Genomic DNA, 24772 nt, shown 5'->3' with positions numbered 1-24772 from the left:
GAGGTTTCGCTTAAACGCACGATTTGATGTCTTTGTGACGTCATCCTACCGGAAGTTTCTCAGCATTAACTGATCATAAAACTCTTACATTCTATTAAATTTCACACATGTGTTTATAATATACAGTTGCACTTTAATGACCTAAGTTTAAGGCCAACTCGATAATCTTTATTTGAAATCATAATTATAAAGATTTGATTGAACACATCCTGATGCTTCATCGTTAATTCTCTCCCTATGAAATAATTTGTCTGAAAGAGACTGAAATTTTATAAGGACTGAGGAGACTACCGTTAAAAATCTGGCGCGGGATGTCAATTTGCACAACTTCATCCTGAATATAAGCAAAATGAACAATTACATAGGCAACATTAAGTCTACAATTGCATGTGGTGTATTGGACTATTGCTGATCTTCGGCACATATTTCGAATAATATTTCCGATGATTTATCATTCGCAGTTTTAGTTTCAACATTTATTATCTCTTCTAAAAGTCTATACATTACGCATAAACAAACAATGCGACAGAGTACCAAAGTGACGATGCCACAGACTATTTTTATAGATTGGGTTGGAACCAGGTACGCGCACAGACATTCGTGCCAGTGAGGTTTTTAGAACCAATTTCTATGGCGATGAATGGCTGTGACATCAAACTTTCGTACTCTGTGATCGTGTATTCTGGTCACTATTACCCCTTCTTTCTCTTCTCCGTGAACCCCCACGTCCATTTCTCTCAGACGGTGACTTTGTCTTTATTCGAGTCTTCGTTCCCTCTTCTTGCCGTTGGTAACCAGGCACCTGGTCATCTCGGGGGACTCTCGTCTTCCCCGCGGCGGAAGATTCGTCAACAGCATCTCCGACAGCATTCTCGGGAAGATCTCCATTGCTTTTCTCGGTCATCTTACCACTATTAGAGTCAGCCGGTGAAGCTCTTGACATTGCTTTCCCAGTCATAGCATTCCCGTCATTTCTGCCATTCTGCTCAGACGTAATCTTACCTATTTTGACGTCTTCATCGTCGTTCTTCTCCGGCGCTGCCGATGGCGAAGAGGCATGATCAAGATATTCATCTGCGAAATCGGCAACCTTGGCGTTCGGAGGTCTGACGATCTGTAAACTGCCATCGCTCAGAGAGTCAACGGATTCAACTGCAGAGCCCCTTTTCAAGTCGGTCATTCTATAACTGATGACAGAAAATTAATCGAAATGGAATTAATATCCTTGTAAACCAGCACTAAGCTGAACTCATTTAGTATGCCATTTACAGGCTGAATTTGTTATTGTCATGGCACTTTTGATACGTTTATAACGAAAAACAGAAGTACACATACGCATTTTTGCATGATTGTGTCTCATTATTTGCTTGTTGTGGTTGACTTGGTCGCGACATATTTTTTTTTGGCTCAAGACACTTATTGACGATGAACCATGCCGGAAATGATATGTCTAAAAAAATGGTCTCCAAATGCAACTTTGTTTCTGAGAAAAAGATATATGCAATCAATAGCTGATCTGAACTTTGGGTTGAGCTAAATCTACCCTACAGACTCCCTCATCACAAATTCATACAGTTATGATTGGTTTCGAAAAAGTTTTGATCATAACGTCAAAGGTAGGTGATACTGAGAATTGGGAATTCTTTCAGATTAGTAAAGAGCACATAATGTAAACATGTTTTGAAACAACGCAAGCCAATGAGTTTGCGAACTTCAGAAATGTGCACACTGTGTGCAGGATGCGGTCAGCTGGACGACCCATTTCTGTGCCAGGACACTATACAAAATGAAACTCTTTACATGATTTCGAAGAAGATGTAAATTTTACGGTCTAAATTCATTCATTCATTCATTTTTCTATTTCCAACAGAAACATATATATATGTTATACAGAAACCATGTATTGAACCATCTAATAAAAACCATGACAACATCTTATGCTGAAGAACAGTGATCACATGCCTAAGGATAACAGTAAAACAATTACTATTGTAAGCCCTAGCCCATGTGTTGTTTCTCTGACTATATTATACATGTTATACATTATTACATATCAGCATTTCCATGTGAATATCATGTAATTGTAATGCTTACCTGATTGAATGAAGATGATATTGATAATAATAATAATGATAATAATTATGATAGCAAAATGTTATTTTTCTCCCACTCAGTTGGTAAAGTTATGACAGGACTGTTAAGGAAAAACCACAAGAGCCACATAGATATTGTCTTCTTTGATGTAAGTTCGGCTTTTTGTTTTCACAATGGCAACAGCATTCACAACGATTATTCTACCAACCTTGCATATACCGTGAAATTTTGTGTCATATACACTGCGGTGAAAAAGGAAAGCATACTATCAAAATAATAAAATGGGATGAAGGAACAACTTTGCTAGCATATATGATATATATATATATATATATATATATATATATATATATATGTGTGTGTGTGTGTGTGTGTGTGTGTGTGTGTGTGTATGTGTGTGTGTGTATGTATATGATCTATGATACGTAATATAAACTATATATAGAGGGAATATATTCAAGAATCAGAACTATACACATCTACTAAAAATGCCCAAAAGTAATTGTTTTCTGGAAACAAGCGATAACTCATGTGATAATAGAATAGCTATCATTTTCGATATAATATTTAGCGAAACGGAGAAAAATAAAACCGGCTTTTGCGAACCTTAGATTGATTGCGGTAATGCATAATATACAATGCTCGACATTAGTTGTGGCTCGTTGGTCCGGGGCCACAATATAATTATAGATGTCATAAATACATTGTTTTCATGCATTTTTCTCATTCAGCATGTTCACAATAGGTGAGGATTAGTGCTTTATAACTCTAGGCATTTCAGCTAACTGTGCCGACCAGGGTTTGCCAGATCGGTTTTCGACCTGGTCTTTATGGCCGAACTCAGTCTATATTTTGCGACCAAATTCGGCCAAGCTAGTTTCTCTTGGCAGAATTTAACCGTTAGATGCTATCTATCCAATAACAGAAAAGGTCATCATGAATATGTGATGACATAGAAAATCATGTTTATGCTTCAATTCAAAGTCAAAACAATGTTTAGACTTATTAAGCTTAGCCATGTGGTACTTGAGACACCCTCGATCATGCCTGCCAATTTTCACAAAATTATCATGATTTATAATCATTTCATTGTTTCTGTACATTGTTTCATTGTTTATTTTCTTACGTGGTATTTTAAGCACTTTGCCATACCCGTCTATTTTCACGTTATCATGGCTTATTTTCTCATTTTGATGTTTCATTTTTATGATTTCATTCTCGTTATTATCATTTTTTAGGGGGGCATTCTCCATATATTCGAGCCTTGACATAATCAGAAATTGAAACAATTATTGCTTTTTACGGAATAACAGTCATTATGAATGATAATGATGATGATCATGAAACAGCATTTATATAGCGCCATTTATCTGTAGAAACATTAAAAAACGCCCAGCTCTCACAAAATGCCACACATCATTCACAAAGTTGCAAGAAAATATAGGTCTTCAATTCAGACTTGAAGGTATTGAGGCTGTTGCAATTCCAAAGCTGGACTGTTAGAGAGTTCCACAGACGTGGCGCAACAGAAGAGACGGCTCTGTCCCCATACATTTTTAGGCGGGTATTGGGAACATATGGAGAGTAAGGCCAGTACAGCGTAGTCCTGGTCGTCGCTGTCGTACACTGATAAGTGCAGGCACGTAGCCAGGAGACAAGTTATGGAGAGCCTTATAAGTAAGCAGTAAGATCTTATACTGCACTCTGCGTTGCACAGGCAGCCAATGAAGCTCACGAAGTATTGGAGATATATGGTCAAACTTCTTGGTGCCGGTAAGAAGGCGTGCAGCAGCATTCTGTACAGCCTGGAGGCGTTTGATTGATGTTAATGGCAGGCCAGCAAGGAGACAGTTGCAGAAATCCAGTCTAGATGATATCAGAGCATGAATGATACTTTCTGCAGCACCTCGTGTAAGACAGTGTCTGATCTCAGCAATCCGGCGGAGTTAGTAGTAAATGCTGACTGACAAACATATGATATGTATTTCTCCATACTCATTATTCTGTCAAAGACTACACCTAGCTACAATTTTCTCCGTCACCTTGGCAAGGAATGGCAGGTTCGACACTGGGCGATAGCTGGCTAGGTCATTGTGGTCAAGTGTAGATCCCTTCAAAACTGGCGTAACATAGGGACTATTCCATCACGCAATGATGCATTAATCAGACCAGTGATAGGTATGGCTAGGAGATCACAATGTTGCTTAACAAGAGCTGTAGGCACGGGGTCAAGTGGACATGTCTTTGCAGGGGTCTTGCGAATTATTCACTTGACTTCCTCAAGACAAGTAGGAGGCATCACGGACATATGAGCATCAATACTACCTGATGATGATGTCAGGGTATGTGACAGCTTATGTGCATGCTGTTCATCGTCTAGTGGTCGAGATGCCGACATTATGCTCCCGCATTTTCTCAATCTTTCCAGTGAAAAAGTGAGAGAAATCATTGGCAAGGTCAGCATCAGGTATATCTTGTGGCAGTTTCTTTGTTGCTGGAGCCTTCTGATAAAGGAGTTGGCTGATTATGCCATACAGGTCCTTCTGATCATAGCCACATTCCAATATGAAATTGTTCAAAAACTTAGACTTCGCCGCTTTGAACGAATCATTAGTGATGTTCCTCTGCTCCTTGAAACGATGTTTATCAACAGATAACCCTGTCTTTCTCCATTTCCGCTCAAGTTGACGTCGTTTTCGCTTGGCACCAGCTATATCTTGATTGTACCAAGGAATGACAGGATGATCAGTGACAACACAGGAACGCTGTGGTGCATGTTTATCAAGGAGTTCTTCCATAACTGAGCAGTACTGATGTAACAGAGTCTCAGCAGATTGTGATGTATCTGATGATAATATCTCAGACTTCTGAATATCCGTGCTGAACTTGGTGGAATCAATTGCCTTTATCCTACGAAATTGAAACTCTCTCTCAACTGCCTTTGGCTTCTGAAAATGCAGCTTGCAGTGAATAGCTGAGTGGTCTGACAAAGACTCACCTATATCAACAGTCTCCAAGCACTCTTCTCCAGCAATAACTAAATCCAAGGTATGGCCAGACTCGTGGGTTGGCCCATCCACAAACTGCTGAAGGTTATGGTCCTTGAGTAACGACGCAAGTCGCCTTGAATGAATTATATGATTTGGTAGTACACGTATCACCTATATACATGTATACACGTATACCCTTCACTTTGTTTTTATGAAAATGGTATCGAAGAGGCATTTTGACATTTGAAAAAGAGTGCCTTAAACCCGTGAGTGTGGAAGTCATGCTTATCATTCGGTATTCAGATGATTTATGAGATTTTAGGTATTCTAAACTTAAATGACGATTCATAAAGAATTAATGAATCACATCAGAAGTAGATATGATATCATTCACATTTATGATAATGTTTTTTTATGTAAGAAAAAACAACGATTGTATAAGATTATGCGTAAGAAAATCAAAATAACTGAACAACATGAGAGAAGCGATTAACTGTAAGTATCTAAAAAAAAAAAGACTATCAGTGATTTCGATTTGATTGATATTTCAACACTATAATAGTGTGTGAACAACGTCACGTAGGCATAGCATCCCATCCTTTCCTGAGAACGTCTACCAACTTCTGCACAGTTTGAGGGATAGCTTCTCTGTCTTTGATGGCTCGGCCTGATAGACAATCCCATTCATGCTCTGTAGGGTTCATACCGTCGATCAAGATGGCCATGGCAACTGTCTGCCTCGGGGAATTTCACAGCGGCCTTGTGCGACCAAGCATTGTCTTTCAATCGGAAATCACGTCCATACGTACTCATCTTGCATGTGGAAGACAGCACGGTTCTCAAAGACATCCCGGTATGCGACGGTGTTGGAAGTTTCCTACCGGAACCACCAATGGCGTTTTCCACCATAATAAATGCCAGCTCAGATTATCACTGAGCCGCTACCACCTTGAGTCATCTCGTTGATGCAGTCATCACGAAGGTTTACGAAATTTTCTCTCCTAACAGTTTGCTCAAGGACGCAGCAGCTGTCATCCGTGAAGACAAGATGTCGCCTGTGTCAAGTCCGAACCATTCCCCTTAGCTCAGCAAAGAAGAGCAACAAATCATCTATGGACATTAAGTCAACCACCGAGCAATCCCGGTGAACGGTAGACCGGGAAACGGTGACGCCATGATGTCTCCTCCACAAGCAAAGAAGATGATTGGTCGGCATTTTCGGTTTCTTCTGCAGAGATTCAACTTCTTGCTATCATCTCGTCATGTGGTTAAGATTGGATGTCCTGAAGATTTCCGTGGCATTACATTCCACGTCTCACCTTGGACGTTTCAGGATCTTGCAAACTCTACTCTGTAATGTTCCTTGGACATTCTTGATATTACTCTGTTTGTAGCTAGCCCCAGCTAAGATTTGTGCAACTTAAAGCAAGGAGAATACCATTCTCCTTTCCAGTTGGAAAAACCTACCGAAATTCGCAAAACACGTCTGATATTTTCAATTCAGTTTAATTTCAATTTCAATTTATTTTCATATTTGTCATTGAAGGAATATATATGAAATACAGTGAATTAAAGTGAAACACAATATCCAAGTAGGATACACAATAAATTATTGTAAACATATAAAACATGGCGGTCAATCCTTGTAAGTTTAGTTTTATGTATAAATGCTAAAGAAATATGATGGAACCTACTTAACAGCAAGCTTGTTAACCGTAGGTCCTAATTCTGAACAGATTGTAAAAGAAAAAAAAAACAGATGAGGAGTACGCACGCAATATAGGACCAAAATATAGAAAACAAAAATAGAAATAAAAGGCAAGAATACGCGGGGATATAGCAGATTCTTCTAAAATATAGATAGTGAAAAAAAAAACCAACCACGTTCTGCAGACGTATGAAGATTTGTTTTAGCAATGTTGACAATTATGATGTACATACTAACACTATTTGAACAATACTGGAAAAGCTCGACATGTCGGTCCTCCGAAGAGACATGGGAATTCTTGATAAGAAAGAACATTTTTATACAGTATAATGTACTAACAATTCAAGAACGATTTACCAGCCATATACGTAGCAATGAAGTGAGTACAATAAAGCCAGTTGTTAACGCGTTTTGAAGTCTTAACAGTAGGAAGATGTATACTGACGGGGAGGAATTTAAGAGCGCAAACAGTGAGACTCAACTGATTTGAATGACAACAACCAAGCACAACAACAAAACACTCATAAACAAGATAGAAAGGAATTTCAATGAGCTTACGCTACGTAATAATTTAATAAATTCTGTCTTATTTCAACGATAAACAACCTGCGAGTTCTACAAGGAGATCGTGCAAGTATTTCGGCCCTTTATATTTAATTGTTTTGTTGTCTTTTTTTTTCCACAAAACTAGTTCGGGTACGTGGAAGGTGGTAAGCGTCACGTTCGTGGGTGGGATAATCATGGACAGAGTAATTTCTTTTGAACACATGCAGAAAAACATCAGGAAGATTATTTGTGGACAATTTATACATTAAAATCCCTAAATTGCAATCACACAAATCTGTGAATTTCATGTTGTTCTTATGGAAAAAAATCGTTTGTATGAGATAAATACCCTGTCTTATTAACTATTCCAATAGCGCGTTTTTGAAGAAGAAAAAGCGAATCAAGCAAAAGTTGGGGCGTGTTAACCCATGCCAGAATTCCATAGTTGAGGTAAGGGGAAATCATAGTTGAATATATAATTTGCAATATATTGGTGGGAAATAATCTTTCAGTTTGTTTAGAATCCCTGTGTTCCCAGATAAAATTTTGGTTAGAAAGTTTATGCGAGGTTTTCGTGATAAATCGCTATCAATATGAAGTCCTAAAAACTTGGTACTGTCGACCTTGGTTAAATTAAAGCCATTGATTTGGACTTGACATGATTTGTTTTCACTGAATGGAATCAGCAAGTAAAAGCATATCATTCGTTCTACAGACAATTTATGCAGAGGTTCAAAGGTGTAACTGTTTTCCTTGTTGAGCGATTTAGTGGTATTTAGCCGAGTTGAATTCTATACCAATACAAAGTGAATCTAACGTATTTCGTGTCATTTGAACGATCTGCTTTAAACATTTTCAATGCATCAACAGTTACGACAATCTTTCAAACAGAAGGTGAAAATCTATGTCTCTCAGGCACTGACCCGCCCCGAACATTTTGACCAAAGTCATTGCCAGCATTAACTAGCTTAGTCTTGTTACTGTAAGTTGAGTTATGCATTAATTCAGCTGCACTAGGGGTGATTTTTTTGTTGTTGTTGTTCATTCACATTCACCATTAACGTTACACGAGCTTTTCAAAACAAATTCGCTTTTCGAAAATGCGATGGCCCTTGCACTCTAAAGTAGTAATGCCTTTCCAGTGATGGTTTTTAAGCGGGGCACTGGTATAGCAGCGTTCAATGCCACCTTTTTCATTTCAAGAATATCACAAATAGCGTAATTCGAGGTAATTTAACCTCTTTTTCAGTAGCAATGAATGCACTTATGATTTTGTGATTTACTTGTGACACGTCGTCTGCTGCTGTTAGATTGGTTCATTTTATGACGTCAGGAAAACCTTCGCCGAATTTTCCCGCATTCATCCGAAGTGCTTTCATTACTGCAGACATTGTACGAATTTTCTCTTTGCTCTTGTTGCAATCCCCGTTGTGAAAGTAATAAAGATCTTACATTTTGTCCTTTCCAAGATTCTAGCCGAAACACAGCATTTAAATTTTCTTTGAATGCTCACTTTAAGGGCATTTTTTGTGGATAAAGCGTGCAGAAAATCCAAAGACATTACAGGACCGTTATTGCGTCGAGTTGGCGCCACAGACGCAATCCATGCGTCAACTGGCGAATAGCTTCGAGTCATGTGTACAAGTTGTCTATTAAGCAATCAGAGAGTAGAGGTATGGTGCAATAAGCACACCCTTCAACGGGCTACTTCGAAATAGAGCAGAAATGCATATCCACGTAATAATTATACGTCAGATGTAACGTTCTAAACCTGCACAACATCATTAAAACTGCCTAAATCAAGATCTTAAGAAGACAATTTTCTAGTTTTCTCTTTATGGTTACTCATGGAATAGACCTGAAAAGACTTTCTTTTTCAGATTTACCTATATTTGCTTGTATTATAGTTGGCCAGTACTTTCTCTTTGTCCGTGATATCCCGCAGTGATATCAAGCACAGTCATCATCTTGTCTGACTGGTTTAAATAGTTTATATACATTCAGGCAAATATATCTCGTCCTTCTCCTCTCCTTCATTCCCATATAGACGAAATAATTGGAGAGAAGAATCAGGGATCACTGCAGTGTAAAATATCACTTCTACGAATTAGACTAAAAGTCATAAATGATGTTAACACGAAAGACACAGAGATAAGACCATATCTACCCGAGATGTCTAAAATGAAATACAGTTCATATAGGCAATAACGATTTCTCTACATTCATTTGTATACATTCACTTCAATCCACTACATTTCCCTCATTCACTTGCAATACATTTGCATACATTCACTTAATAGGAAAATTCAAGTTTCTTACCGGTGTTTCAGAGCTCGTTTCGGGTACGTTCCAAGTCTTTACATCTGTACAATAGACTGTCAAGATTTTTTTTTTTTTTTTTTTTTGCTTGTTTGGTTTGAAAATGTGGGGAATCCCACTAACAAAGATCGCTCTTAAAAAACAACAACGACGACGACATTATGTAGCAACTCGGGATTCCCAGAAAAAAAAAAATTCCTGCTTAGGCCTAATGCCTCTTTAATTTTGCAATAAAAACTGATCATTGAAGCTTGTGGTACACCGCAGGTCTTGTTGATGTGGTGAAAGAAGGAAACACTTCAGTTCTCGTACACCTTGCGAAGGCAACTTTTGATTTGATTTGATTTTTTGTTGTTGATGGTTTCTGTATTATCATCATAGGTGAAAAAAAAACCTCAAAACAAAACAAAGACGTTCTTCATGTGATTCACCCGGAATACAATGTATTCATTTATTCATTATTCATAATGATATAAGCTGAAGATATACACGAAGCAAACAGAAGGGCCACAAACCCGGGGCCACAAAGCAAAGTGACGTGCAAGTAGCTCTCGTACAGATAGCAGATATAAGTTTGCGGGTGCGAAGTGCAACTTGCTTTATAAGAGAAGAAGAGGAGTATAGGGTGGGATTTCACGGAGCACGCGAACGATTTGCGAAGGACACGAATGGCAAAATCCAGCATTCGTATTTTAGTCTGCAAAAGATCGCCAAACGAACGTGAGGGTTCGGAAGCGTCGTCAATTGTTCGCGAATGTAGTTTTTACTTCGGCGATGATTTCAAAAAAGTTTGAAATTTTTTTGCGAACCTTTTCCGCACACTTGGTCGTGATTTGCTCGTGAATTGTTCTCGAAAGTGTCTTTAAAACCTCGTCATATGCGCAAGACCTTCGCAAGACACTCGCGATGTTCGCAAAATGTTCGTGAAACCCCAAACAGACTCCGAAACTTTGGAGAATGTCTCGCGTATGTTACGCGAAATCTGCGAAGTTTTTCCGATCATTTTACGACGTAATCGCAAACTGTTCGCGTACCTTTTGAGACATTCTCGCGAACGTTTGGCGCACGTTTGGGGATGTATGACCTATACATTTTCTACAAATAAAAATCGTACCATACACCTAAACATCAAACAATCATTAACAACTACAGTAACAAAAGAAATTAAAGACTACGAAAGAAAAGACATGTTTGATATACAAAAAAAAAATCGCAGAATACACTTAATATTAATCTAAAGTATGCAAAATTTCATTTGAACTGTATGATATAGAGATTATGTGTTGGAGGAACTGCACAAAAAAATCAAATGCTTTACTAGTGGAGATAGGTCCTAGGGAAAAAAAATGTAGGCAAGCACACGATAGAGAAATGAGAGAAAAACAAAGGAGAATAGAGGAACGAAAAAAAATCAACTTAAGACAGCTTCCACCTCTCCTTGGGTACATTTTCTCCCATGACTATTGAACATTTTTCGTTGTTCGCATTTCCGTCGCGTGTTCTTCGTGTACGTAACATGCTGTACTTTAAGGCCCCCTCACACCTGAGCGAATTGCCTGAAATATGACTTACGATGGCTGGCGAAAGGCATTTTTGGAAAAATCGTTTTCAATGGTAATTGATAGTAAGTCATATTCACCCTTCGTGTTTGGGTGCGTACACCTTCTGAACTAACAGTTGCGATTATTCAAATTCGCACGGGATTTTTGAACATGTTTAAAATTTCCCGACGAATTGAAAAATCGTCTGTCATTTGCATCTCTTATTTTTTTAGTCTGCGGTAATCGTTCGTTTATCGTTCGTGTGTTATTGTCACGCATAGTCCCTCATCGCGCTTTCGCCAAGGTGGACCGATCTAGAAAGAACTCTAAACGAAGCAACACGATGACTAAATATGACTTGCGCATAGAAACGAAGATACTATGACAAACGTATTTTCGCTTGCCATCTTCTATGCGAAGGGAAACTAAGATTGACTTTTACTAAATTTGAAAGGCGATGCATATACGAAGGCAAGTCTAAGAGATACTATGACAAACTATGGATTGCGAAGTGATACGAATACGAGCGAATGACCTGACGAAAAAATTGGCGAATGCTGAGCTGCTCTATGTGACCAGCCACTCACCACGCAACTCATATATTTTATAAACATTCCACCTGAAAGTTTCAAAGTATCTTCAGAAAAATGGAAGATGCAGCCCGCCTCAGAGTCCAGTATTTACTGGCAATGGCTCAGAATGATATTATACATCAGCAGCTGAACCTACACCAGTTCATCAGAGGCCCCTTCAGATGGAGACGAGGCTTCAGACGACGTCGTATCTGGAGAAGGACGTGGCTGAACCCTGCCAGAAGAAGGGCTTTTGGAATCTACGACCAGCTGTTGGTAGAGCTCCGAAGAGAAGACCCTTCGACTTTCAAGAAATTTCTCTGCATGCCCCCTGAACTCTACGATGAAATCCTGGAGAGGGTCAGAGGAAGAATCAGGAGGCAGTAAACCTGGTACAGGGGGCCGCTGGAAGGTCTCAAGTTGGCAGCTACTCTCCGTCATCTTGTGTCTGGCACCAAGTACTACGACATGCAGTATGGGTGGAGGGTGCCTGAAAACGCCCTGTTGTGTCAGGTCATAATTATGTGACGAGTATGCAGATGAAGTCATGACAGCCCCTTCAACCCCTGATGGATGGAAACAACTTGCTGGAGGTGGATTCTACAAGCGGTGGAATTTTCCCCACTGTGTGACAGCTATTGATGGCAAGCATGTGGCCATCAGAAAGCCTCCTCTGTCCGGCTCGCTATGCTGCAACTACAAGGGCTTTTTTAGTATAATCCTGTTGGCTATAGTGGACAGTGACTACAAATTTTTTTCTAAAATGATAGCAATTCGGGCAATTCATTTCAGTTTTTGCTTGATACCCTTTTTCTTCTTCAAAAACGTGCTTTAAGAATAATTAATAATATTGGATATTTATTTCACACAAATGATCTTTTGTGTAGAAGCAAAAATCTGAAACTGATTGATTGATTTTATTATTATCATTATTATTATTATTATTATTATTATTATTATTATTATTATTATCATCATTATTATTATTATTTTATTTGGCAGAAAACATGCAATACATAATCAATTACAAAGCTCAAAACAATCAATCAATACAATAACACACAAATACCGTAACACTGAATGCACCTGACAGGACTGCCAGGCGTTGGGCAAGTTAACTAAAAAACTGTAGTCCGCGGACCGCCCTAACCTATATCCCTTCCAGATGCATCCAGCGTTACAGATTTATGCAACCCTAAGGAAGAAGGGAGTGTACTGCTTTTGTTGAATATGGATAGGATGGATTTAAGGAATTTCATCGCACCTGTATATTGTCCACCCAGACGACATGTGCGTGCTTTCTGTTGTTTTTAAATATGGTCTTCCTTTCACATAACGGAGATCCTTGAGTTGGTGTGGTCTGCTATTGAAGCTGGGCGGGTGATATACCATTGACATTAGCACCATCAATATCAAATCAACACCATGCGGTGTCATTGTTAAATTAACACCAGCGCAGTGTCAAAATTATTACCAGCTATACAGTGTCAAATTAACACCAGGAAGTACTAGGTGAAGACTTTTCAACACCATCACAACATACTTTCTACACCTGTGGGTGTGGTCCTCTATTGACACTTGATTGGTGTCAGATTTAACACCCATTGTGTCAAATCTGACACCGATGTTTTTGCAGAGATTGAGAAACCGACAAGACTATTGAGAGATCACTTCAAGATCATTTGGAATTCTCACTAAGATCTTCAAGAGATCAATCACGATCTCTGGATGAGGATAGCCTTTCAACGATCCTTCAACGAATTTTCAATAATCTTGGAGTGTTCTTCTCTAAAAAGATGGCAATTTTTCTTTGAGACTGCCGGAAGACAAATGAGACTGGTATAACCCTTGAGCGCTCATTGACAGATCGCTGGAAAAAAAAAAACTGTTGTAAGACAACTGAAACACCATTTTCATGAAAGTCTGCTGAAATTCTATTAGTATTAGAACCGTTTCACAACTTTTGGAGACCATGGAGACCATGATGTTTTCTGGAAGATAACTTTGGATTTATGAACACCCTCGGAGATCATTGAAACTTCGCTGAAAGATCATTAAGAGATCTGTCAATTATTACGGTCTTACAGTGGTCTTTCAACAGGTCTTGCCCTATAATGTGAAAAGGCCCCATAACAACAGCACCGCCTGTTGGCTACTTTGGCACGGTTGATAACAAATAGAGCAAAGTAAAATAGTTATAGTCATAGTTATAATCATGGTCATAGTAATAGTCATGGTCATAGTTATAGTCAATCATAGTCATGGTCATTGTCACAGTCGTAGTCATAGTCAATGTCATGGTCATATTCACAGTCATGTCATAGTCATAGTCATAGTCGTAGTCATAATCATATAAAGTCATAGTCATAGTCATAGTCATAGTCATAGTCATAGTCATAGTCATATATAGTCAACAATCTATAGACCGGCATTATAATATACTGTAAACTGTAATGGGAGCAAACAGTGGCAGACGTTGGTGAATGCATAGTCTGACAGTAAAACCTACACACACATACACACGAGCGCACGCGCTCGCACACACACACACAAACAAACACGACACAAGTAATATTTTTTTTCTTGTCTTTTATCTATAAAATTTCTTTAGTGTTACAACGGTGATGAAGTCATTGTCATATTTCTCTATGGAAAAGTATATCAAATCTAACAATATAGAATGACTCAGAATGTCTAGCTTGGATGCACAATATGATATTACTAACATAGAATATGGCGGTCAATTTGTCAGGATTTTTAATTAAGTGAAAATGCCAGAGAAATGCGACGGGACTTACTTAAGAGCAAGCTTGTTAAGCGTATAGACCCCAACAGAATTCGAGTGTGGAAAAAAAACCGACGTGGAGGAGGGGCACAACTCAGAAAGAAACTTAAAAAAAAAAATACTTTTGGGTATAATGCAGCAAACATTTCTCAAATAGAGTGGCATGGGGAACAAATAAACCACATGCTGTTGACAAATAACGGCTGATATTAACAAATATGTACTGCTATTGTGCGATTGAGGCGATAATATTAACAAATATGTACTGCTATTGTGCGATTGAGGCCAAAGGAAGGGAGGTGTTATACAATAGAGAAGAAGTGGAATCTCTATACAATGTTTGTGAATTTGTTCATGGGTTCTATATAGCATGACAAAATGCTTAGCATTTCATTGGCTTTGAAGTTCCATGCTCCAAGTTGCTCTTTTCCCTATAGAGCTTTCATGATATGGAGACCAAACAAGAGGTTCTTGATTTCAACAGTTTTAAGCTGCATTTTAAAATGAAATGCTAAAATCCTGTGTGGAACTTTTTGGTTATATATTACGAAAAAACTCTTTCAGCTTTTCTTCAAATTTCTTGTTATCGATTCCCCGGGACTGAATAATGGAACATCAGTATCTCATAAAAAAAGACAACGTTTACACGTCTTGCGCACAGATTTTATGAATAATTTTGTTTACCAGCTTTAGTACCTACATGTGAAATCTTTCAGATGAAACAATTGGCTAATGCGCGTTTCCACGTGTTTAATTGAATTTACATTTAAAGAAGTACATTCTTGTTTTACTGATTTCTGTTCTCAACACGCTCGCTTATTGCTGACAAAATATTGAAAGGGACAGCGAAAAGCTGCTCGCTTAGTTTGTTGTGAATGAGGAATGATACATGCGGCCTTTTGTCGAAGCAATTCATTTGCATCAGCGAAAGGGTGTATCACTATCATTGGCGCCACGGAGCATGGGTACAAAGGAAAGATTTTTGTTTCTTCTCCTTCTCTAACACCATCTTGTGTATAAACAGTGAGTGTATCAGGAGATACAGGGGGAGTTTTGACAAAGAGAGAGAGAGAGAGAGAGAGAGAGAAGAAAACAATAATGTGCCACAAGCCAGATACAATGAGACGAAACACAAATCAAAACAAAACAAAGCCATTTGTTGTCAAGCCCCAGAAATCTTTCGAGTAGAAATGAGAACACTTGTATACAGGCTGGAATTCGAGAGCACAACTCGGCTCAAGTTTATTGCTTAGAAGCAACAGAGCAGTGCATGACAACATCCACATGCATAGGATAAAGACCGAATGCCAATGAACTTGAGATGTGCAACTATTCAATAGCTCTCTTAATCTGCATTTTCACAATTTTGGCTTTTGTTTGTTTTGTTTTGTTTCGTTTTGTTTATCTATATATCGGTCATTGGCAATAAATACCCGGCATGGTAATATACTAATAACACGTTTGCTGAAGAAGAAAAGCGAATCACATAAAAGTTTAGCTGAATTACCCAATCATACGAGAATTCCATAATAGAGATATGGAGAAATCATAGTTGAATGTAGTTTGTAGTATGTGTGTGAGGAAGGTTTAGGATTCCTATGTTCCTTGAAAAATAGAATCATTTTAAAATATTGATGTGCACCGGCGTAGCCAGGATTTCATCTTAGGGGGCAGTTAGTCTGCGAGGGAGCGAAGCGACCGAGCCCGAGCGAGCGGAGCGAGCGAGGGAGGGGGGGATGGGAGGGGGTGTCCCCCTCCCACGGTAAGAACTTTTTGCATTTTGATGTTGTAAATGGTGCAATTTGATACATGTTTTTGCGCGTTTTATCGACGTGAAACAGTCCCACTTGTTTAAGGTAGCAGTTTATTTTGATCTAGATTATTATTGAACAATTTGCCCATAAAATGGTATAATTTAAATACACTTCTTGTCTTAATTCTTTTCACTGAATAAAGTATCATGAACGCGACTGAAACCGAGCGAGCGGAGCGAGCGAGGGGGAGGGGAGGGTGTGGGAGGGGGGTGTCCCCCCTCCCACGGTAAGAACTTTTTGTATTTTGATGTTGCAAATGGTGCAATTTGATGCATGTTTTTGCGCGTTTTATCGACGTGAAACAGTCCCACTTGTTTAAGGTAACAGTTTATTTTGATGTAGATTATTATTGAACAATTTGCCTATAAAATGGTATAATTTAGATACACTTCTTGTATTAATTCTTTTCACTGAATATCATGAACGCGACTGAACCCGAGCGAGCGGAGCGAGCGAGGGGGAGGGGAGGGTGTGGGAGGGGGGTGTCCCCCCTCCCACGGTAAGAACTTTTTGCATTTTGATGCTGCAAATGGTGCAATTTGATGCATGTTTTTGCGTGTTTTATCGACGTGAAACAGTCCCACTTGTTTAAGGTAGCAGTATATTTTAGTGTAGATTATTATTGAACAATTTGCCTATAAAATGGTATAATTTAAATACACTTCTTGTATGAATTCTTTTCACTGAATATCATGAACGTGACTGAACCCGAGCGAGCGGAGCGAGCGAGGGGGAGGGGAGGGTGTGGGAGGGGGGTGTCCCCCCTCCCACGGTAAGAACTTTTTGCATTTTGATGCTGCAAATGGTGCAATTTGATGCATGTTTTTGCGTGTTTTATCGACGTGAAACAGTCCCACTTGTTTAAGGTAGCAGTATATTTTAGTGTAGATTATTATTGAACAATTTGCCTATAAAATGGTATAATTTAAATACACTTCTTGTATGAATTCTTTTCACTGAATATCATGAACGTGACTGAACCCGAGCGAGCGGAGCGAGCGAGGGGGGAGGGGAGGGTGTGGGAGAGGGGTGTCCCCCCTCCCACGGTAAGAACTTTTTGCATTTTGATGCTGCAAATGGTGCAATTTGATGCATGTTTTTGCGTGTTTTATCGACGTGAAACAGTCCCACTTGTTTAAGGTAGAAGTATATTTTAGTGTAGATTATTGAACAATTTGCCTATAAAATGGTATAATTTAAAAACACTTCTTGTATTAATTCTTTTCACTGAATATCATGAACGCGACTGAACCCGAGCGAGCGGAGCGAGCGAAGGGGGAGGGGAGGGTGTGGGAGGGGGGTGTCCCCCCTCCCACGGTAAGAACTTTTTGCATTTTGATTTTGCAAATGGTGCAATTTGATGCATGTTTTTGCGCGTTTTATCGACGTGAAACAGTCCCACTTGTTTAAGGTAGCAGTATATTTTAGTGTAGATTATTATTGAACAATTTGTCTATAAAATGGTATAATTTGAATACACTTCTTGTATTAATTCTTTTGACTGAATACATTAACACGACTGAACCCGAGCGAGCGGAGCGAGCGAAGGGGGAGGGGAGGGTGTGGGAGGGGGGTGTCCCCCCTCCCACGGTGAGAACTTTTTGCATTTTGATGTTGCAAATGGTGCAATTTGATGCATGTTTTTGCGCGTTTTATCGACGTGAAACAGTCCCACTTGTTTAAGGTAGCAGTATATTTTGATGTAGATTATTACTGAACAGTTTGCCTATAAAATGGTATCATTTGAATAATCTTCTTGTATTAATTCTTTTCACTGAATATCATGAACGTGACTGAACCCGAGCGAGCTGAGCGAGCGAAGGGGGAGGGGAGGGTATAGGACCCTCCCACGTGAGAACTTTTTGCATTTTGATGTTGCAAATGGTGCAATTTGATGCATGTTTTGCGTGTCTTAACGAGTTCAAACAGTCCCACTTGTTTAAGGTAGCAGTTTATTTTGATGTAGATTATTATTGAACAATTTGCCTATAAAATGGTATCATTCAAATAATCTTCTTGTATTAATTCTTACACTGAATATCATGAACGCTGTCTGTTCAGCAATCAAACAGAATAAGCATGCACACGAGGGTGTAGATAGGGGCATATCCCCTCCCACACGGAGGTGATTTTGCGTTTTCAGACCTGAAATTCAGCGATCTGGTGCAAATTTTTGGTGCAATACTTTTTCATCGAAGTGTTAAAATCACGGAATTTAGCTCTTATTCCGAATGTGCACCATCTGTGTGTATGTATAAAAGTCTAGTGAGGTAGAGCTTAGGGGAAGGGGGATTCCCCCTCCCGCTCGCGGAGCTTTTGCGTTTTTTAGAATTGAAATAAAGCGATCTGGGTATAGCCACAGTCTACTTCTATGCATGGCGGAAGGGGGGGGGGGGGGGGCGAGCAGGGAGAAGGCGTGGGCGAGTGTTATCTCCACCCTTCCCTTCCGATGGAGCTTTTGCCTTTTTAAGGTTGAAATTGAGATATCTCGTATATGCATATTTGATGGAATCAACATTTGGGAAATCACCAAAAAAAAAAAAAAATGATGGGGTGGGGGGGGGGGGGACTGAGGGAGGAAAGGGTCTATTAAAAGGGGAAATTCCCCTTATACATGAGGGAACCTTGAGTTTCCGGAATATAAATGATAAGTCTTGTGCACTCAGAATTATTCATAATTTTTTTTTTGTAAATCTAAAAAGTGTACTAAGCTAGGGAAAGAGGCACAGAGGGGGAGGGTTTGGGAGGGGGATACCCCCTCCCGAGCACGAGAGATTTTGCATATTTTGAATTGAAATTCAACGATCTGGTGCACACTTTGGGTGAAATATTCAAAAAAAATATCTTGATGAAAGGTTGCAAAGGAGACCCACTTCATGTGCATGCATACAGTATACACGCATCTTTTTTCCGCCTCCCAAATTCCCGGTACAAATCTTAGGGGGGGGGGGGGGGGCGACCGCCCCCATCGCCCCCCCCCCCCCGGCTACGTCAGTGTTGATGTGAGTCTCCCAAGTTAATCGCTATTAATGTGAAGTCCAGATAAAACAACTTGGTCCTGTCGATTAGGGTTATATGATGTCTTTGATCTTTACATCATGAGGAGGAATAACTTGGAAGGAGTTGCTAAGTAAACATCTGCATACGAGACTGTGTGTTTTTTTAATCAATATTTGATGACAACTTGTTAGCGTTGAAATGGACAATTCCAGGACTGGACATGTTTATATTCATTGTCTAACATGAGCGGGTTACCAGTTCGTTATTCCAAAAGTTTGTTATTCAGAAGGCTCGTAATTCGGAATATAAAATAAGATTCGTTAATGAAAAAAATAATAATGATAAAAAAATGCGTAAGTTCGTAATTCCGAAGGTGGGTTGGTACGCTTCTTTATCTATTTTTTTTTTTTCATTTTCGGAATAACGAACCTTCAGAATAACGAAGCTTTTTTAATTTCGGGTAAACGAACCTTCGGAGTAACGGAACATCTTAATGTTCGGTTAAACGAACCCTGGGCATTATACGGACTTTGTGTGCTTCGGATTAGCGAATCTTGGAAATAACGAGCATCACCCATTTATGAGAGAGAAATAAGTTTGTATCATCAGCAAAACATGAAAATAGAGGATCTGTGACGATTTTCTTTTTAGATGTCATTGATGTACAAATCAATAATATATGGCCAAGGAGAGGACCCTGGGGGACGCCACAGGAAATTGGTCACGTGATGGACTCATGGCCATTTATGGAAACCTGTTGTTTTCTATTAGTAAGCTAATCGTATATAGCTAAACCACTCTATAAAGCCTAGCTCGCACCGATGTCACAATGGCTTGACTGATGCTTGAGTAAAGCAAAGCATCATGCATGGTTAATTGTATCGAAAGCCTTCGAGAAATCGAGAAAAACATCGATGCAGTTAGAGAAACGTCATCTCGGCGTGAGTTACTTCACTGATGAAAGCTATATAGTAAAGAGTGGGTAATACTTTTTTGTTTCTTTGTTTCTTGAATCCGAACTGGGAAATTCGAAAGAATATTGCAATTGAACATAAATGTTCAATTGTTTTTAAACGAATATTTCTAAATTGTTTACTTTTCGTATTTCATGTATCTGTTTATCATTATTCTGTTAAGATTGAAAGCAGAAGATATAATCCTTTAGAAATTATTGTAAATCCTTTTTTAATATGGGAACTCTAGTGATTTTCGTCTTTTGCGGAACTTTTTCATTAGATACGGATTGACAAGAAAATATGGGCAAAGGGAGAAATTGTTCCATTTATTATGTTTTTCAAATGCCGTAACTGTATTTCTGTTGTTATTTAGATTGCCAATAATTGCTTTGCTTTCTTGACATCAACAGTGCATGGGGACAAAACAAATTCTTTGCATTCCTATCTCTTGAAAAACGAATGAAAGGTTGTTTGTGAGTTAAGCAATTTGCTGGCAAGATCTGATTCTAGATACACTCAGCAAAAAAAAAAAAAAGAAAAAAGAAAGTAAACACTTTTTCGAGGTCATATTATTCATAGAAGATTTTTATGAAAATCAGTGTATTATATACCATATCAAAGGTAATCAAATTGGCCATTAAGCTCATAGGTTAATTAAAAAGAAAACTTTACGCATGAGTGAACACATTCGTTTTTGTCCTCCAAGGCACAAAATTAAAATTGCAAAAATTGTCATGTTCTCTTTCATTTGCAAATGCCCTTCACGATAACATTGACAATAAAAGATCAGTTTAACACAATGAGAGACATGAATGAAATAGGAAAAATGAGTTTTTGTTCTCTTTATCTCTTTATTACCTCTAAGATAAACAAAGTGGGAAACTAAAGGGGAAAAATAAGAATTTTCTGTCAAGTCAAACTTCATATGACATAGGGAATAAAAAGCATAAAGGTGGTTAAATGAGCAGAATTTTTTTATTTATTTCTTTTAAACTAGTGATTTAAAGTCCATGTGACAATTTCAAGAACCAAACGTTATTTACAATTTCCCAATTTGAAAAAAAAAATCTCAAATTTGTACCATTTTTGTTAATCATTACTTCTTCTCTTATTTCATTTGAATTTAGATTTGACATAAGATGCTTTATTTTCCTCCATAACTTTTGGCCTTCATTGGTCTTTTAGGCTTTAAAGATATCATAGAGATCAAAGGTTTGTTTTTGCAACTTAATTCATGTTTCTTTTTGTGTGAAATTTGTTGTTTGTTCATATTGTTCTATGGAAGAGCACATACGCATGAATGACAACTTGTTCAGTTTTGCAATTTTTACTTTTGTGCCCTGGAAGAGAAAAAAATGGTGTTCACTCATGCGTTGAGTTTCCCTTTTTGTTGACCTACTGGGTTGATAGCCAATTAAATTACCTTCAATATGGCATATAATACATTAGCTTTCAGCCAAATATTCTATAGAAAATCTAAACTTGAAAAGGCGTTTACTTTCTTTTTTGCTGAGTGTATATTGAGAAAGAAACCATTGAATACATCCACCACTATTACGGAATCGTGTATTGAAAAACCATCTGAAAGAATGTAATATGGGAAGTGGGATATCAAAGCTGTGTTAATCACCTTCCATGTACTCTTTATATCAAACTTAAATTTATATTCATATATAGCAAACTTATTGGAAATACGCAACTGCTTGGGTACACGCCCAGTACCGAGTGAAGAAGAAAGCATATTATGATAAAGAATAATAAAGAGATTTGTTGTAACATTTAGAAGGTTTTTCAGTACCCATTTACGAAACATGTTTTTTTTTTTCTGGTAAGAGACTTGAGAAGGGATTTCGTGATCCACGCACGGTTGTCTTGGTATATTCTTGAAATTTTATCTGGCTTGTTAAATAGTACAGAGGTATAGGGCATACATAGTTTCTACAATATTAGTTGTTATAAGATATTCATGAAAGCTTCAAAAGATGAGTTCATATTTCTTTGATTACAAACAGAAGACCAGTTGCCTACTCCTTGAGATATTTGTATAAAGAGATTTCCACTGTTTGATAACAGATGTTAGCGTATCTGTAAGTTGTAGTTAGATATTATGGTACGGACGATAATCCTTGTTTCAATGTTTCATAAAAAGTGAACCAATCCGCCATGATTGGAAAAAAATTTATGTCATCGTTTTATTTGTAAGTAAATACATTTTTGGTCCATGTCGTGTTTAACACGATTACGTTACGGCAGGAATCCTGAGGGTAAAATTTAGCCTTTTTTAAGGTGTATTCGACATTGTTATTATATGTACACCTGTCGTTATCTATTAAGCGCTATTAATGTATGTGCATATTGACATACTGTATGACCTGTTTGACTGAACAGTACAGAATGAATACTACTGACAGCAAAGGTAGAAAAAAAAATAGGTAATGATAAAAACATTCGGCACCAAGTTTTTAATGCACAAAATACTCGCATGGTGTATCATCCACTACGAATGTCGTTATAATACTCCGAGTTAAAGATGTCTTCTTATAGCGTAAAATAATACAATTTTCACAAACATACAGTTAGCATTTTCATCAGAATTACATTCAAGATTATAGGGAAGCTAGAAAATATCAAAAATTCACATATTTTGCGAAATAGTAATACTATTCAAATGCAAAATATGTAATTTCAAAATGAGGATATTATGTCTCGCAAGTCTCTCACCTACATATTTGATCTTCGTTAAATGTTTTCTCTATCTAAGGTATAGGTAAAAGAGAAAGAACAAGCTTTATATGGTATCCTATGATGACTATCGGCGGAATATGCAGAAGTTGGTACGTTATCTATACCAAAACGAAAGAATCATGCATCATGTACAGACCAATGGAAGAGTTATTTGCGAGGTGAGCATATCTTTTCCCCTGCTAATGTGCATATGTGATTTTGAAAAAAAAAACCCAACTCTATACGTGAAACATATGAAACATTGAAATTTCCTTTTAACTCGACTAATTTTTGTCCAATTTTGATGATACTGCTGCAATTGTTTTTTATTCAGTTTTTGTTTTATTTTATTCTAGTGTTGTTAAACATGGATTAGAAGTATTGTGCATGGTGATCATGAGACAGGTCTGTCATATTATCATCAAGGTGTGAAAATGTTTCTAACAACAGAACAGTTGAGAAGGGTTATGTCCTCTATACATGTCACAAATTACAACAATTGTTTTATAATACTATAATACATTATATTCCATAAGCTCATTTGAATATTATGCATGGCCAGTGTAGTCCTTGATTATGCAATGAGTTTGACCCTTCCGGAACACCTATTTCTATTTTACTGCATATAACTGTATTGAATCTGCTCGATTCAATTCTAGTAATGTTAAGGAGAAGAATTAGATCCTCCAGATATTGATTGAACTATCAGATCTGGATTTAATTCGATAGAACAGATCTATCATGTTGATAGACCTGAAATGGGCTATCCACCGTTACATGTTATCATCATTGTCACATGTCAACTTGTTTTCATTGTGTTTTGATACTTCAATCTTTATTCATGTTTCAGATTATTATGTCATGTTCAACACTGTTTATCTGGTATTGTTTCGGAAATAAAAAAGAAACAAACAATTACTCGTTTTGTAACATGTTCTTTCTCTCATGAAGAATGTTAGAGGAAAATGGGAAATTACAGCAAGAAAAATTATGGTCTGAAAGTATCTTAAACATTCGATATAAATGGTCATTATGCAAGTTTTATTTCAATTTTGAGCCTCCATAATTTTGGCATGACAATCAAATCTGAATATGATTTTTTTTAAATGTGATTCTTAATACTTGTTATAATTATTTTAATCGAGTCAAGAATAAGCTTTTCCTAGTAAAACTTAAAGCCAGGGGCAAAAGAGTTGTGTATGATTAGGAACAGTTTTATACTGAGAATGGATGGCAAGTCTCCTCATTTGGCTATGAAAGGCTGTGATCGGTCAATGGAGATCTGACCATTATAATAAATGTCAGGTCGAATGCTAAAGGTTGCGCTCCTCATGCATGCGTGATCCATTCAAAACATCCGAGCTTAGTTTAATTATTTAGCCAATCAGAAGACTAGATTTTCATTTTTGTAGAAATTGGGAATTCTCGTCCTGTACCTTGCATAGGGAAGTGTGTTCCTAAACCAATCAGTTAGGTCCCCGACTATAATGAAACAACAACAACCAACCAAAAAACGAACAATAAACAGAGACTGTCAGCTCTTATAATTTGTGATGCAATCTTTACTTGAGCTCAACATAAAAAGCTTTTGCACAGAAATCAAGAGCAACAACACGACTTTTTGTTTCTTTTTTTGAGTCATCCTTTCCTATTCAAATTTTACCTAATCTTCCATAGCAAAAGTAATATCGAAGAGAAGGGTTGATTCTAAATGTAGGCATAA

General features: G+C 37.9%; 1 protein-coding gene across 2 annotated transcripts in view; it reads right to left on the bottom strand.

Annotated features, from left to right (window-relative positions):
* Positions 1-24772, bottom strand: part of LOC139739627 (uncharacterized) — a 60266-nt gene that overhangs the window by 10240 nt on the left and 25254 nt on the right. Inside the window, exons 1-2 of one of the 2 annotated variants that reach the window (XM_071650238.1) lie at positions 9658-9699; positions 697-1187 (exon numbers count right to left, since the gene is read on the bottom strand). In XM_071650238.1, coding sequence (XP_071506339.1) covers positions 697-732 — 36 coding nt within the window. In that variant the 5' untranslated portion in view covers positions 733-1187; positions 9658-9699. Of the gene's footprint in view, positions 1-696; positions 1188-9657; positions 9700-24772 lie in introns of those variants that run through there. The other variant, XM_071650237.1, reaches the window with a different exon arrangement.

This window comes from Diadema antillarum, unplaced genomic scaffold (assembly GCF_040938485.1).
Source record: "Diadema antillarum isolate AM-2024a unplaced genomic scaffold, OU_Dant_1.0 seq00000809_RagTag, whole genome shotgun sequence".
NCBI lineage: Eukaryota > Metazoa > Echinodermata > Echinoidea > Diadematoida > Diadematidae > Diadema > Diadema antillarum.
The sequence above is the reverse complement of the archived record's forward strand: the minus strand, read 5'-3'. Positions and strand labels throughout refer to the sequence as shown.